At 43.1% G+C, this 15,272-nt stretch overlaps 1 protein-coding gene across 1 annotated transcript; it reads right to left on the bottom strand.

Moving 5' to 3' along the window:
- Positions 1–8,911: 8,911 nt before the first annotated feature.
- On the bottom strand, positions 8,912–12,378 carry LOC142419908 (olfactory receptor 6B9-like). Its single transcript, XM_075523335.1, has 3 exons — positions 11,456–12,378; positions 9,289–9,404; positions 8,912–8,961 (listed from the first exon to the last, which is right to left on the bottom strand). The coding sequence occupies exons 1-3, from the start codon at positions 12,376–12,378 to the stop codon at positions 8,912–8,914; spliced, it is 1,089 nt and encodes a 362-aa protein (XP_075379450.1).
- Positions 12,379–15,272: the final 2,894 nt, after the last annotated feature.

The following is a 15,272-nucleotide window of genomic DNA, read 5'->3' as shown; positions in this document are numbered from 1 at the left end:
ATAAGGCTGAGTGTTACAAAATAACCGAACCAAATTCAGACTGCTGGTACAATCTTTCCTTTACCAAACCTATAATTGTGTACTGTCTTTGGGGTTACAGAGGCACCAAATTACTATTTGAATTTATGATTGCTACAGCTACATCTGGCCAGTTGCAAAGGATAAGGAACCTCTGCCCCCACAAATGTCTGAAAATGTATCGACTCGGCCTCCCATTAGTCTAACTCCTTTCATCTTCAACACAGGCCCTTACATAATTAAAAATACAGGTCAGCAACAAGTGCTGTTTAATCTGTCATACTCCCTCAAATGGGTGAAATTAGCAATGCAGACTAATATCTCTGCAATTAAACCTACCTGTTCACCATTCCTGAGTACATCATACGCAGGATGGTCAGCATGGTTACATAAATGCACTCTCATCTCTCCAAAACCATCAAAGAGAGATGTGACTGGTGTCTTAGGAACGGGACTGGGAGTCTTAAACAGCATAGATGCTGAAGTACTTGCTAATAAATTAGCCACAGTAACTAGTGACTTAAATGCCTTGAAACACCCTTTACAATCTTCTCTTTCAGCTCTGGGAGCTAACCAATGGCTCTTATCGGATATATTGCCTCAGTGGGGAGAGGTAAATGAGAAAGACCACCAGTTGATTGTGGATGCATTTGGTGTGACCCAAAACAATGTTTCTTTAGCTCTTAGTTGCATCCAAGCTCAACTGTGGATGCAATCTATAGTAGCTGCAATTATACAGGAAGGTGAGGAAGGCACCCTGCCCACTGAAATTTGAAAGGTAATTTGGGATAATGCAACTGAATTGGAGAAAGAATTCCAGTCCTGGTGGTATCCAGTTAATTTCACCTATGATCCTACTGACAGCAAAGCCACAGCTTTTGTCTTAACAATACACAATGCTTCGGTATACACCATATACCCAATCATTGCATTGGGGTTGAATCACAATGGAACTATACTCTATCCATTAGAACATAGAGTATAGGCCCACCGAAATGGGAACAAATGGCGAACTATTGATGTCAATGCATTTTTTGTACAGGAACAACAAGGATTTATTTGTGAGAGTAACACCCTCAAAGCCCAAGACATTTGTCTTGACACTGAACAAAATATTTGTCATTTTGAAATACAACCAGATGAAGCCCCTGAAACTATACTTGTATAAGTAATCACTCAAATATTTGTGTTTGTAATTTTACCAAAATTATGGGATGCGACTTCAATTATTCAGCTCCTGTCACAACTCACCAACTGCTGCAAGCTAACTATACACTGTATCAAGACTTATTACCTGCCCCTATTGGAATGAACCTTACATTGGTGAGAAAACTACTACAACATGATGACGTGAATCAATTGCTGGAATGCGTCCAAAATAATGGACATAAGACATTAGTCACCGTCCACCATGACACAGAAGAGATACCTCACGTCTTAGAACAAGTGAAGCAGGATGGAGGAAACTATTGGTGGGACACTTTGCTAGGATGGTTGCTGACTGCAACTGCAATTCTCAATAAGATGCTTCATTCGGTTGTTGTTCTGCTCACTGTGTTATGCTTCATTCTAACCATCGCACTGTATGTTAAACTTTGGATTATGGTGAAGTGTTTGTCTCATCAAATATCCGCACAAGATGTATACGTACTCGATAATCCTCACCACGAGAATGTATGTGATACACCCAAGGCATTCCAAATATCTTGAGCTGTTGTGAAGCTTGAGTGACTATAGTCACGGGGTGGATTATGTGGAATAATTGCTGGAGGTGACTTAGAAATTAAATTTATATTCACACTTTTAGGTAACGCCATTGAAGAAGGTTCCCAGGTGGAGTGCGGCTGACATGCAAGGAATCCATTCCACAGAAGTTCCTTAGGCCTGCAACCTTACATGTCGGCAATGCCAGGGGAACTTGGTGTGTTGGCTCTAAGAGGAACTGCTCGGAGGGTGGAGAGAGTTTCAGTGAAAGCCCTGAGAGGGCTCTGACGGGCAAACGTTGACTGATGAGTGGCTACATATACAGTCCTTAGAAAATAAACTGTTGACCAAGTCTGAGACTAAGACTGGACTTAGCCGCACCTACACTCCTCTCTGAGAAGGAGTTTAGAAAGCAAGGAGGCCCTGTCTGAACCTTGTGACTCAACAGGAGGGTTCCCCCCCCAGCCACTCCTCAGAGTCCTACATGACAGTAACTCAACGCAACAAGCACGACAAGCCAACTTGTGATAGGGAAGGAAAACAGGAGTGTCATCTCCTTGTATTAATACATACACTGTTGCTCCAGCTCCTTCAGCTAATATTACTCTGGGTTTGATAACCAGCGTGGGGTAATTGCCCACATGGATTGGAGAGCTACGGATTGTGCTTTTTCAGATTGAACTTCAATTTGATGTTGGGTTTGTGACACCAATAACACTGTTGCAGTGCTATCTCCTTTAGATAAGGAACAGGTATTCATCAAAGATACCTGAAATACAAGAACTTGAGAATCTGATATCAACAAAGGATGTAAAATAAGAGGAGAAGCTAGGGTACAGAACCATAAAGCATTCTCAGGGGGTTCTTGTATGAACTTTCACGTCTAGACTAATAGGTTGTGGCTCCGCCCCACCCTGCCCCTCCCCTCATGGTGGTGCCCTCATGCCAGCGCCAGCCCTTGCTGCACCACGAGCGAAAGAGACATGGCCCCCCCCCCCCCCCCCCCCGGACAGCATGGCAGAGGACTGGGTGGAATGTCCAGTCCTGGGGCCTGGCTGGCAGCAGTGGGAGGCTTTCTGAAATCCGGGGCCACCTGCAGCTGCACCAACACCTACTACCCGAGCCCCATTGGGGAGAAGTTCCGCAGCAAGATCGAGCTGAGCCAGTTCCTCGGCCCCAGCCACAACCATGGCAACTTCAACTTCAAGCATGGGCTGGAGCGCTCTGGCCCCCCCAAGGCCAGGAAGGGCCCCAAAACTACCCACTAACTTGTGAGAAGAATCCAGTGCTGCTTTCCATGGCAACCTGTGCATAGCCATTTCAGTTGTCTGGGGGTAACCACCAACCTGGGTATTCAGCCCCCTGAGCTGGAAGACAGGGACAGAGAGCAGAATAAACCCCCCATAATCCAGGAGGAAGCAGTTAACAACTTGCTACGCCACCTTGACCCTCAAGTCTATGAGGCCGGATGGGATCCACCCGAGAGTATTGAGGTAGCTGGTGGAGGAGCTTGCCAAGCCACTTGGCAAATGATGGCTTGCCAAACCATCATTTATCAGCAGTCCTGGTTAACAGGGGAGGTACCAGACAACTGGAGCCTTGCCAATGTGACACCCATCTACAAGAAGGGCCGGAAGGAGGATCCGGGGTACTACAGGCCTGTCAGCCTGACCTTGGTACTGGGGAAAATTATGGAGAAGCTCATCTTGAGTGCTCTCAACGGGCATGTGAAGGCCAACCAGGGGATCGGGCCCAGCCAGCATGGGTTCAGGAAAGGCAGGTAGGCCCGTCCTGCTTGACCAACCTGATCTCCTTCTATGACCAGGTGACCCACCTAGTGGATGAAGGAAGGGCTGTAGATGTTATCTACCTGGACTTTAGTAAAGCCTTTGACACAGTCTCCCACAGCATTCTCCTAGAGAATCTGGTGGCTTATTGCTTAGGTGGGTGTATTCTTTGCTGGGTAAAAAACTGGCTGGATGGCCGGGCCCAAAGAGTGGTGGTGAACAGAGTTTACTCCAGTTGGCAGCTGGTCACAAGCGATGTTCCCCAGGGCTCAGTTTTGGGGCCAGTCTTGTTTAATATCTTTATGAATGATCGGGATGAGGGGATTGTGTGCGCCCTCAGTAAGTTTGCAGATGACACCAAATTGGGCAGGAGTGTTGATCTGCTTGAGGGTAGGAAGGCTCTGAAGAGGCACCTGGACACGCTGGATCGATGGGCTGAGGTCAATGGTATAAGGTTTAACAAGTTCAAGTGTCGGGTCCTGCACTTGGGTCACAACAACCCCATGCAACGCTACAGGCTTGGGGAAGAGTGGCTGCAAAGCTGTCTGGCAGAAAAGGACCTGGGGGTGCTGGTTGACAGCCGGCTGAACATGAGCCGGCAGTGTGCCCAGGTGGCCCAGAAAGCCAATGGCATCCTGGCTTGTATCAGGAATAGTGTGGCCAGCAGGACTAGGGAAGTGATCGTGCCCCTGTACTCGACACTGGTGAGGCCACACCTCGAGTACTGTGTTCAGTTTTAGGCCTCTCAGCACAAGAAGGACATTGAGGTGGTGGAGCATGTCCAGAGAAGGGCAACGAAAGTGGTGAAGGGTCTAGAGCACAAGTCTTATGAGGAGTGGCTGAGGGAACTGGGATTGTTTAGTCTGGAGAAAAGGAGGCTGAGGGGAGATCTTATTGCTCTGTACAGCTACCTGAAAGGTTGTAGTGAGGTGGGTGTCAGTCTCTTCTCCCAACTAACTAGCGATAGGAAGCGATAGGACGAGAGGAAATGGCCTCAAGTTGCGTCAGGGGAGGTTTAGATTGGATATTAGGAAAAATTTCTTTACTGAAAAGGTAGTTCAGCATTGGAACAGGCTGTCCAGAGAGGTGGCGGAGTCATCATCCCTGGAGGAGTTCAGAAAATGTGTAGACGTGGCACTTCGGGACATGGTTTAGTAGGCATGGAGGCGTTGCATTGATGGTTGGACTAGATGATCCTAGAGGTCTTTTCCAACCTTAATGATTCTATGATTTACTCATTCTATGGTTCTATCTATTTCAGGTCATGCTTCTGGCAGAGCCAGCGTATCCGGGGATGTGGCCACAGGAATCCAGTGCTCAGTACTGGGCCATCCTGGAATACGAGGAGTCACCATCATGGCCTCCCCAGTCCCTGACCTTTTTGCCAGCCATGGCATGGCTGTTCCTGGATCCTGCCGACTACACCAAATGTGTGAGCTGGCACAGGCAGGACACAAGAACAACCACAAAACCACAGATGAAATGTGAAGAGTAAATTTATTTTCATTACCTCGCCAACCAGGGGATCCCTGAAGCAGCACCTGGGCAGAGGTACACAAGCAGGAACACAGGCACTGTGGAGCTCAGTCCATGCTAGAGGATCACCAAACCTGCTGGTTTCGCCTGTGCTAACAGACATAGATAACTGCTGTGCTTTGATCTTTCCCACAGCAGAGCAGGAATCTCAAGCATGTTCAATAGGGTGCCTCTGAGCCTATCACAGGCCTATGTTATCTAAACACAGATGTTCTACTTGTCAAGCACACAAGACTAAACAATGATTAGTATGATATATGTGTTTTTTGACACCTCAGCTGCAAGTCACTTGAGCATGTTTACAATCCTTCTCGCCAATCTTCCATTATTTTCCCACAATCTGTCTGCAGTGTAGACAACTTCATAAAAGCAGCTTGCCCTGTTTTACCTTTACAGTCAGTGAGGGCAACTAAGCACTTCTGGAGAATAAACTGCTTTTAAAGCAGATGCCTGCCTCATGATGAGAGGAATTTGGCTCTGTAAGTACCTTATGACCTGGACTATATATGACCTGGACTATAAAGGGAACATAGGGCAGCTGAGTTTGACTCAGCTTATTTAATATTTGCCTTCTACACTGGGCTGAATACAAAAAAAATCTTAAAGCCCCATGTAAGCAAGCCAAAAGGAAACTTCATTTTATTTAAACTGGGTAGGTTACCATCTGTCTTCTGCTGAATACATCTAGGATTCACAAAATAAGAGACATGCATACAGCATATCTAGTAAACCAATAATCACACTACATCACAAGGAAGAAGAGGAGACAATAACCATCTTTACATGACAAACTTCCAGTGGTAGAACAGGATTTCTTCTTTCTACGTAGCTCTTCATTAGTGAGAGAAGACTGTCTCTTGTCTTTATTCTGACTCATGTTTAAACATACAGATACTGACTATGTGTGCAAATCAGTGGGGTGCATTGCAAACCTGTCTGCAGTAGCCAATTTATTTGGTTATTCTGAACTTCTCCCTGTTTTGTGTGTGCTAACTTAAATCTCAAGATTCATTTCTAGATGGGTTTTTGTTACCTGAGCATTGGGTGTCCACTGCCATTTTATGTTCCCAGGGCTATCTATCTATCTCAGACATTATACGGTCCCAGAAAAGTGAAAAGTTTATTAAAGGGGCCTGTTCCCTACTTGAGTGGCTGCTGGTAGCCAGGTGAGATATTCCAAGAATTTAAAACACCAATAGCTGTCTATGTTGAGATAAACTCATCTGTTCCCTTTATGTCACAACTGCTTCTCATCTGTGTTTGAGCTAGCTATCTCAATTCGTGTAATAGACAAAAGGCATGTATACAGTAGATCTAGACAGTAAGTCAGCTTCTACGTACAGTTCACCGGATCTGTTGTAGGTGTCTGCTTAAGACAGTAGCATAACATGATGCTGTGGCAGATTAAAGACCTACTGGGATAATGATGAAAGATATGTGCCTGAGCATTAATGCTGTTTCTTATATCATCATAACCAGAACATCTTTTAAATGAGAATAGTCCATCAGTCCTGGAATAAAGATCATTATCCAAACCATGTAAATAATTCCTACATCTTCTTTAAATTTTCATCTAACATGAAATAAATAATTAACTAAAGAAATAATCCCTACCCTGATACTATGTTTGTCAATCGGTTTCACACAGAACATGTACATAAGACAGTAAACCACATAACTATAAGTATCCGTGGCAAAATCAATAAGGCCTGAGGAACATCTCAAATGAGATTTCCCCCTACACACATTGTGTTAGGTGCCTACAGTCATAAGACTGACAGACAGAAGACCTTCTGGATAACTGCACCTTCCCAGTCAAGAAGTTGAGGTTGAGCATCTCAGCTAGATAACTCTGTTGATGTGCTTGTTAAGGTGTGAATCTTATCAGTTTCAGATGTCTACCATAAGGAAAGGGTTAAGTGCACCATAGAAGTTCCTCTCACTTCTCTCCATTGACAAAAAAACCAACAAAAAACAAACACACCACCAAAAAACAGTTAGCTTACGTGTAGACTTCTACACTGGAGAACTGTGATTTAGCTAGGTAAATATAAACTGCTAAAAGGAAGGTGCTTATCTCTCAGTCATTCTAGAGTTCTTTTCTGTCTTCAGAGGAAAAAAAAGAAGATAAAAAAGAAAAAAGTAGTCCTATGATGTCATTTGTCTTACCTTTATTCCATGTCTACCATATGATGAGAAAAACTACATCCTAGCTCTCAGCTGGCCATATCCCATAGGTGTCCACTGTAGTGGAGGAAATGGGCAGCTGAGCAGCTACGGACAACATTTCATTCCACCTCTCAAAGGAGGTGTCTTGTCTGAGTTGCCTTAGTGACTGTAAAGGAAGTGTGGGTATTCAGACCAAATACCAAAAGTTGAGGAAAAAGATGAAATAATTTCATCTTAGCACCATCACTCATCTGGTGACTTTGGTATTCTGATGTAATAGATGACATTTATTTTCTTTGCTTACTTTTTGCTAATTATGTTATGTTTATTTAAGTAAGGACTGTCTTGTTTAAGAAAAGCTCTCTGACAGCCGGTATGTTGGGGAGGATTCCTCTTGACATGGAACTCAGGTGAGGGCAGTAAAGAGAGAGAAGTTTCCACACAGCTAAATGACCCATGGAGAAGAAAGGAAAAGAAGGGGACATGAAAAAAAAACAAAGGGACACCTTGCAGCATAACAAAGGTTGTGAAAATGCAGAGAAGAGCAGGGAGTAAACACATAGTCTAGCCTCTGATGCTGGGGACAGAAGGACTTCCTATGAAGAAATACAGGACAGTGGCCCGAAACCAACACTAGAAAAGAGATCCTCCTGCAAAGATACTGTCTCCTACAGTGAAAGGACATGTTTATAAACACATCATACTTCTATTTAATGCAGATTATTTTGAGACTTTTTCTATTAAGAAAAGTTCATAGACGTTACATATTTTGCAACAAGGTCTGTCATTTAAGTGTAAAAAGCCTGCTGTTCTTTTGGAGTGCTTAGTAAGTCCAGACAACAAAACAATGATGGGGGAAGATACCTGATTCTAAGACAGTGAAAGGGGAGTATCGGGAAGTTCCCTAGGGTGAAAGATATTAAAAGATACTGAGAGAGGGCTGCTGACTTACAAGGTGTCATGTACTAAGGATGTAGTTACCATATAAGGTTGCAAAATCAGCAAAACCAAAGCAAATGTGGAAAAAAAAAAATTGAGATTATTTGTTTATTTGGAGGAAGAAAAGGGATTATGAGGGGTAGCAAACAATATCATTAGGGTTGTTCTGTGATCCATGCTGAGCAGTCCTGTACTTAATCAGTATAGCTTCGTGTAGGACAATAAACCTGTTATTCTGATCATACCATGCGTTTGACTTGATTTCACTGTCAAAGGTCTGGGGTGATTTCTCTAGTGCTGGTGAGAGAACTCCCAAAAGGAACAGAGAACAAACTGAGCTTTCTAACAGACTGCCCCTGGTTCAGATGGGCCATGTGAGGCTAGAATTAAAACCACAAGCCTTCATACATATTGTGTTCTATGACCTTCCCTAGTCCCAGGATAGGGAGAAGATGAGGATTTTAAGTGCAGAAACGTCTGTGACCACCTGTATACATAAAGCAGAGCAGCTTCATCCTCTCTGGCTGGAGTACGCCTTGAAAGTGCCACTTGGCATTTAAAAAGTAGAATTGGAAGTGAACACTAAGAAGTTCACAGTGAACACTAACAGTCAAATTACAAGTGTGGAGCAGATAAGTGATACGCGTGAATGCAGCTGTCTTCTTGGGAGATACATGAGTGAGTAGTTAAAGCTTGTGGAATTAATTGATCCTGAGTCTATAACTCCTGCAATGCAATGCAGGTAAAGCCTGACCATTCTAAAAGGGATGAGTGATGAACAGTATGAAATCTAGGCATTCTGGACCACCTAGCAAGAAGAACAGAATTACCATCTACATATTTAAGAGTCAAATGTTGTCAAATAGTCAAAATAAAGATAAACTTTTTATTAAACAAATTTTAAAATAAATTTTGACTTCACTTAAAAAGAGAGAACTGTATCTGAGGGTGTGGGATCATAGCATCATAGAATTGTTGAGGTTGGAAGGGCTGGGCAAGCTTGGCAGTTGCATTGGGTCTACATGGCAAGGTTTTTGTAGTGGGGGGGTCTGCAGGGTGGCTTCTGTAAGAAAAGACCAGGGGCTGCCCCCATGTCAAACAGAGCCAGTTTCAGCGAGCTCCAAAACAGACCCACCGCTGCCCAAAACTGAGCCAATCAGCAAAGCTGGTGGCACCTCTGTGATAGTATATTTAAGAAAGGGTAAAAACACTGTGTGGCAGATTTGAGAGAGAGGAGTGAGAGAAACAGCCCTGCAGACACCAAGGTCAGTGAAGAAGCAGGGGGAGGAGGTGCTCCATGCACTGGAGCAGAGATTCCCCTGCAACCCATAGAAAAGACCATGGCAAAGTGTATTGTCCCCCTGCAGCCCATGGAGGACCGTGGTGGAACAGATAACTACACTGCAGCCCATGGAGGACCCCAGGCTGCAGCAGGTGGAGGTGCCCTGAAGGAATCTGCAGCCCATGGAGAGCCTGTGCTGTAGCTGGCTCTTGGCAGGAACTGCAGCCAGTGGGGGACCCATGCTGGAGCAGTTTGTGAAGAACTGTATCCAGTGGGAGGGACCCCATGCTAAAGCAGGGGAAAAGTATGAGGAAGGAGCGGCACAGTCAGTATTATGAACTGATCACAACCCCATTCTCCAACCTGCAGCAGCACTTGGGAAGCAGGACGTAGAAGAGTCAGAAATTAAGAAGTGAAGTTGAGTTTGGGAAGAAGAGGGGTAGAGGGAAGGTGTTTTTAGTTTTGCTTTTGTTTCTCACCATCCTATTCTATTTTTAAGTGGTAATAAATTAAGTTAATTTTCCCTAAGTTGAGTCTGCTTTGCCCAGGAGGGTAACTGGTAAATGATCTCCCTGTCCTTTATCTCAACCTATGAATCTTTTAATCTTATTTTCTCCCCCTGTCTTGCTGAGGAGGGGGAGTGAGAGAATGGTTTGGTGGGCATCTGGCAGCCAGCCAAGGTTAAGCCACCACACCAATCTCTCCAAATCATCCTCTGAACTGAGCCACTGGCAAGCAGCAAATCTTTCTAGATAGCCATTCAGGTTGTCAGGTCAGGACTCTTTGCCCAACAGAGGGGATTGTCCCTATTACTGTGACTTGCCACATCCTTCTGGTACTGCTGTGTGGTTCAGGCTCAGATGGCACTGATTCTTCATTGGATAGAGCGTTCAGCCACCTGTCTACTTCGAGAAGAAGAGCCTTCCTCCTCTTGCCAGAAGTCACAAGCTTCCAGCCTTTACTGTCATGGTGCTTCCATTACCCAACCTGATATGGACTCACTATGGCTCTCCCTCCTTCTGTACAGTTGGGGGTTCATGCACTTGTATCTGCGGGGTCTCAGAAGATCCAGTCAATTGATTTTATCATCATCTCTGATATCATACAGTCTGCTGACCTCCTCCCATAGCTCCTTAACTTGTTGACAAAGATCCTCAATCAGCATACACCTCTGACAGACACAAACATCATCTTCCAGCTTCAGCAAGAGACAATAGGAATTCCCTGAGACCTGAAGTGCTGCATGTCTCAGGGAGTGAGACCCTTTCAAAGGGAGTCCCTTTGAATCTTAAATCTGAGTTTAGACCTCAGATCTCAAATCCCTCAAAGTGAGTCCCTTTGAATCTCAAATCTGAGCTGAGACCTTTTTTCCCAGAGGTAATTGCTTCAGGTTTTTTCTTGCTTCAGGGCTAGGGAGATACCATTTTGACAGCTTCAGGGCTAGGGAGATATAATTTCGACAACATATTTGCATAATTTATAGCTATCTGGCCTTGCTCCTTCTGTCTTTATGTAGATAACTCTACTCCTAAAGTTAGAATAGCTCTCACCCTAGGCGAGACAAAATGGGAATGGTTTCCTCATGTATTCAGTGAAGGAATGCAAGGTCCTCCAGAGAAAAATTTATATAATCTTGCCTAACTTTGTCTTTCTGTATGAACTTTTATCTGTTGTTTATACAGGAGATCTGACTGCTAAAGCAAAGCTAAGGGCATCTCCCCTGCCCTTAAAACAACATTTAACCTTGTCTTTCCTTAAAACAAGTTATTGGTGGGACTTAAAATGACAGAAGATCATGCATAAGACTGTTTCACTCATATCAATCAGTACCCTGTAATTCCCAAATTTAAAAAAAAAATATTTGGACTATCTTGCTTCAGCTTCTGAAGCACAAACCTGAGCTTTTCATGAAGTGATTTAATCATAAAATCCAATTATTTCTATATGGTTTTCTCACCTATAAAATCTCTTCTGTCATTAAACCTGCTAATGTTTCTGCAAGGAAAATCTTTTTCTGAACAGGATCTTTTGGAGAGCATCCTTGATTTCCGGGTTCCTCAGGCAATAAATGATGGGATTGAAGAGAGGAACAACAACAGCGTAGAGAGCAGACACGATTTTGTTTGTATCATGAAGTGGAAGTGTTTTGGGCCTCACATAGATGAAAATGCTTGTCGCATAGAAGACAATGACCACTATAAGGTGGGAGGCACAGGTGGAGAAGGCTTTTTGGCAACCTTGTACAGATGAAATGTGAAGGACAGTGAAGATGATATAGCTATAGGAAAGAATTACTGTGGAGAGAGGCATCAGGAGAATAAATAAGGCAGCCACAAAATCCATAAGAGCAGCTCTTTCCATATCTGTGCAGGCTAAGTTCAAGAGAGGAGAAACATCACAGAAGAAATGGTTGATTATATTGGGTCCACAGTATGTTAGCCGAGAGATAAAAAATACTTTGCATCCAGAAATTAAGAAACCAGTCAACCAAGATCCCATAGTAAGGTAGACACAGACAGTGTGTCTCATGATAGTAGAGTAATGGAAAGGCTTGCAAATGGCAACATAGCGATCATATGCCATGACAGCCAGGAGAAGACACTCAGTGTTGCCCAAGCTGAGGAAGAAGTACAGCTGTGTCATGCACCCCATGAAGGAGATTTGCTTTGTCACTGACACAAAGCTCAGCATTGTCTTGGGAAGTGTGACCGTTACATACCAGATCTCCAGGAAGGACAAATTACTCAGAAAGAAATACATGGGGGAGTGAAGGTTATAGTTTGACCAGACAGTCAGGATGATGATAATATTTTCTGCTAAAACTAAGAGATATGCAGTGAGAAATATTGCAAAGAAGAGCATCTGCAAGTGAGGATCAATGGGAAATCCAAGGAGAATGAATTCTTTGACCACGCTGTGATTGCTCACCTCCATGTCTCCCATCTACCTCTGTAAAAACAATGACATCAATGACTTATTTTAGTGTTTATAATACATTAGAATACCTTTATCTCTATATCGTTCTACAGTTGTTTTACATCTCTTTCACACTACAGTCAAATTTGTATTAGTGTTGATACTGCTGTAAATACTAGTTTTATTAATTATTAAAGTATTCAAAGACATGGTATTTAGAACAAAATAAGAATAATTCTGAATTCTCTGAGTGACGTAATGTCTGACTTCTCCTTGACCTTCTAGAGGGAATTATCTGTTATTATGTCTAGTAATTTTCTAAATCATACAATGAACTTATTTGCGAATTTGTGAACAGTTGCCAGAAAATCAGTCACCATAGATACTTCTTAAAATAACAAAATATTATCATCACCAATAGCAGTATTTACATAATCATCACCAATGCATTATTATTTTGTAAAGTTGAAACTTTAAAAAGGTCAGAATTCAAACTGTAACTTTAACATAATTAAAATAATATGCATAATAAAGCTTTTCTGCTCCATAGCACATGTCCAGAAATTGTGGTCTTAATCCAAAATCCAATTTGAAAACTCCCTACGTTGTCTCACATTTTCAAAGAATTTTGAGAAATTTGCCAGATTGTTCCCATTTTGTATAGTATATTCCAGTTCTTGTATAAGCAGGGTTCGAGCCTGAATAACTAATCAGTGTTGGAGTCCTCTTTCCTATGATAAGGGCAAGATTCAGTTGGATACACATAGATATGTAGTACCACTTAAGAAACCCCGGAATATCTGAGCTGTCCAAATGGGTATGAAGGATATGACACAAGACTTACAGTAGCCCTGTGCACTTCTGGAATAGCAGCTGGAAGCCAGGCAGAATAGCTGAGAGCTAAGTCTTGTTTCAGGCAATTGAATCATATGTCGAGGGATATCACTTGCCCATAAATAGTTGCCTACTACCAGTTGAGATACCACGTGGTACTGGAATTATCAATTAATTTCAGGTAGACATAACAGAGGATCTATAGGGGACCTCTGCCCTTTTGAAATGACAGCTGGAGCCTGGGCAGGATATTTCTGGGCATCGCAAAAGCAGACAACATATTCAAGTCCATTTTGTTACATTAAATTGGTATCTTGGCTTTCTTGTGAATACTGATGTAATCCTTTTCACTAAGAGTAGAAATTCACAGACTTACAGACTGATTCAGTTGTCTAAATATAGTTATTTACTGTTATTTGAGATAGCCTAGGCTATTGAATATATGCCTCATCATGACCTTCTGAAACAATATTTGGAGGATATCATCTAGGATATCTCAAAGGGTACTAGATACCTACACTTAGGCAATTAAATCTTAACTCCTATCTCACAATTCTACATGTAGACACAAAGATTAAGAACCCTTAATCTGACAGCTGAATCACATCACTGCTGTCTAATCAATGGGGAAAAAGAGACACCAGCAAAGTTAAATTCAGATAACATATTACGTATCTGGATGAGCAACCCTGAGGTTCTTTTGTGTTTTTCCTCAATTAACTATAAGAAAGCCAGGGTTGGATTTCCCAAACTTTAATTTCTAAAGTCTTTGAAGCACAATTTTTTTGTTAATGAAATAAAATCATACAAGTAATACTCAATAATGAGTAAAGTCTTGAAAAAGGTTTCAAAACTCCCTATTCTTGTAGTGTACTATATTAACATTAACGATGCATTTAGTTCTTAAGTGCCTGACTATAGAGGCCCACAGTAGTGTCTTTTGTAAGTATAGGTCCTTTTTCTTAGTTATTATTTGAATGAATCATTATATTTCAGAGGGGAAGGGAAGGGAAGGGAAGGGAAGGGAAGGGAAGGGAAGGGAAGGGAAGGGAAGGGAAGGGAAGGGAAGGGAAGGGAAGGGAAGGGAAGGGAAGGGAAGGGAAGGGAAGGGAAGGGAAGGGAAGGGAAGGGAAGGGAAGGGAAGGGAAGGGAAGGGAAGGGAAGGGAAGGGAAGGGAAGGGAAGGGAAGGGAAGGGAAGGGAAGGGAAGGGAAGGGAAGGGAAGGGAAGGGAAGGGAAGGGAAGGGAAGGGAAGGGAAGGGAAGGGAAGGGAAGGGAAGGGAAGGGAAGGGAAGGGAAGGGAAGGGAAGGGAAGGGAAGAGAAGGGAAGGGAAGGGAGTCTGACAAAAAGTATCTTCTGTTGAAAGATACTGCTTCACTTTTTTTTCTTTGCACGAAAATTCACAGACGTTCTGTGACAAGTAAGATTTACTGTGTGGCACCTCACTAAAAAGATTCTATTAAACCCCCACCTTTTCTGTAATTGTTTTCTTTTGCTAGCTTTATTAGCTAATTGTTGTGGTTTAGCCCCTGTTGGCAATTAAGTACCACACAGCCGCTCGCTCACCCTCCTTGCCCCCAGTGGGATGGGGGAGAGAATCGGAAGAGCAAAAGTAAGAAAACTCGTGGGTTGAGATAAGAACAGTTTAATAATTGGAACAAAATAACAACAACAACAACAACAACAATAATAATAAACATTGTAATGAGAAGGAAAACAATGAGAGAGAGGAGCAAAACCCAAGGGAAAAAAAAAAACAGTGATACAACCGCTCACCACCTGCCGACCAATGCCCAGCCAGTCCCCGAGCAGCGACCGCTACCCCCGGGCCAAGCCCCCCAGTTTATATACTAAGCATGATGTCATATGGTATGGAATAGCCCTTTGGCCAGTTTGGATCAACTATCAAGGCTGTGCCCCCTCCCAGTTTCTCATGCGCCCGGCAGAGCATGGGAAGCTGAAAAGTTCTTGACCAGTGTAAACAACTTAGCAACAGCCAAAACATCAGCGTATCATCAATATTATTCTCATACTAAAATCCAAAACACAGCACTATACCAGCTACTAGGAAGATAATTAACTCTATC

The sequence above is a fragment of the Mycteria americana genome, chromosome 22 (assembly GCF_035582795.1).
Source record: "Mycteria americana isolate JAX WOST 10 ecotype Jacksonville Zoo and Gardens chromosome 22, USCA_MyAme_1.0, whole genome shotgun sequence".
In the NCBI taxonomy this organism is placed as follows: domain Eukaryota; kingdom Metazoa; phylum Chordata; class Aves; order Ciconiiformes; family Ciconiidae; genus Mycteria; species Mycteria americana.
The sequence above is the reverse complement of the archived record's forward strand: the minus strand, read 5'-3'. Positions and strand labels throughout refer to the sequence as shown.

Bases quoted from the DNA above. Each gene is read 5' to 3' on its own strand.
- LOC142419908 (XM_075523335.1), bottom strand. From the start codon at position 12,378: ATGGGAGACATGGAGGTGAGCAATCACAGCGTGGTCAAAGAATTCATT. The intron at 9,405-11,455 runs GTTCAGAAAAAG...TGGTGTCTGCAG, and splicing joins GATGCTCTCCAAAAGATCCT to GGCTGTTTCTCTCACTCCTC. The intron at 8,962-9,288 runs GTGGGTCTGTTT...TCTTCTTGCTAG, and splicing joins TGGCTCAGTTTTGGGCAGCG to GTGGTCCAGAATGCCTAGAT.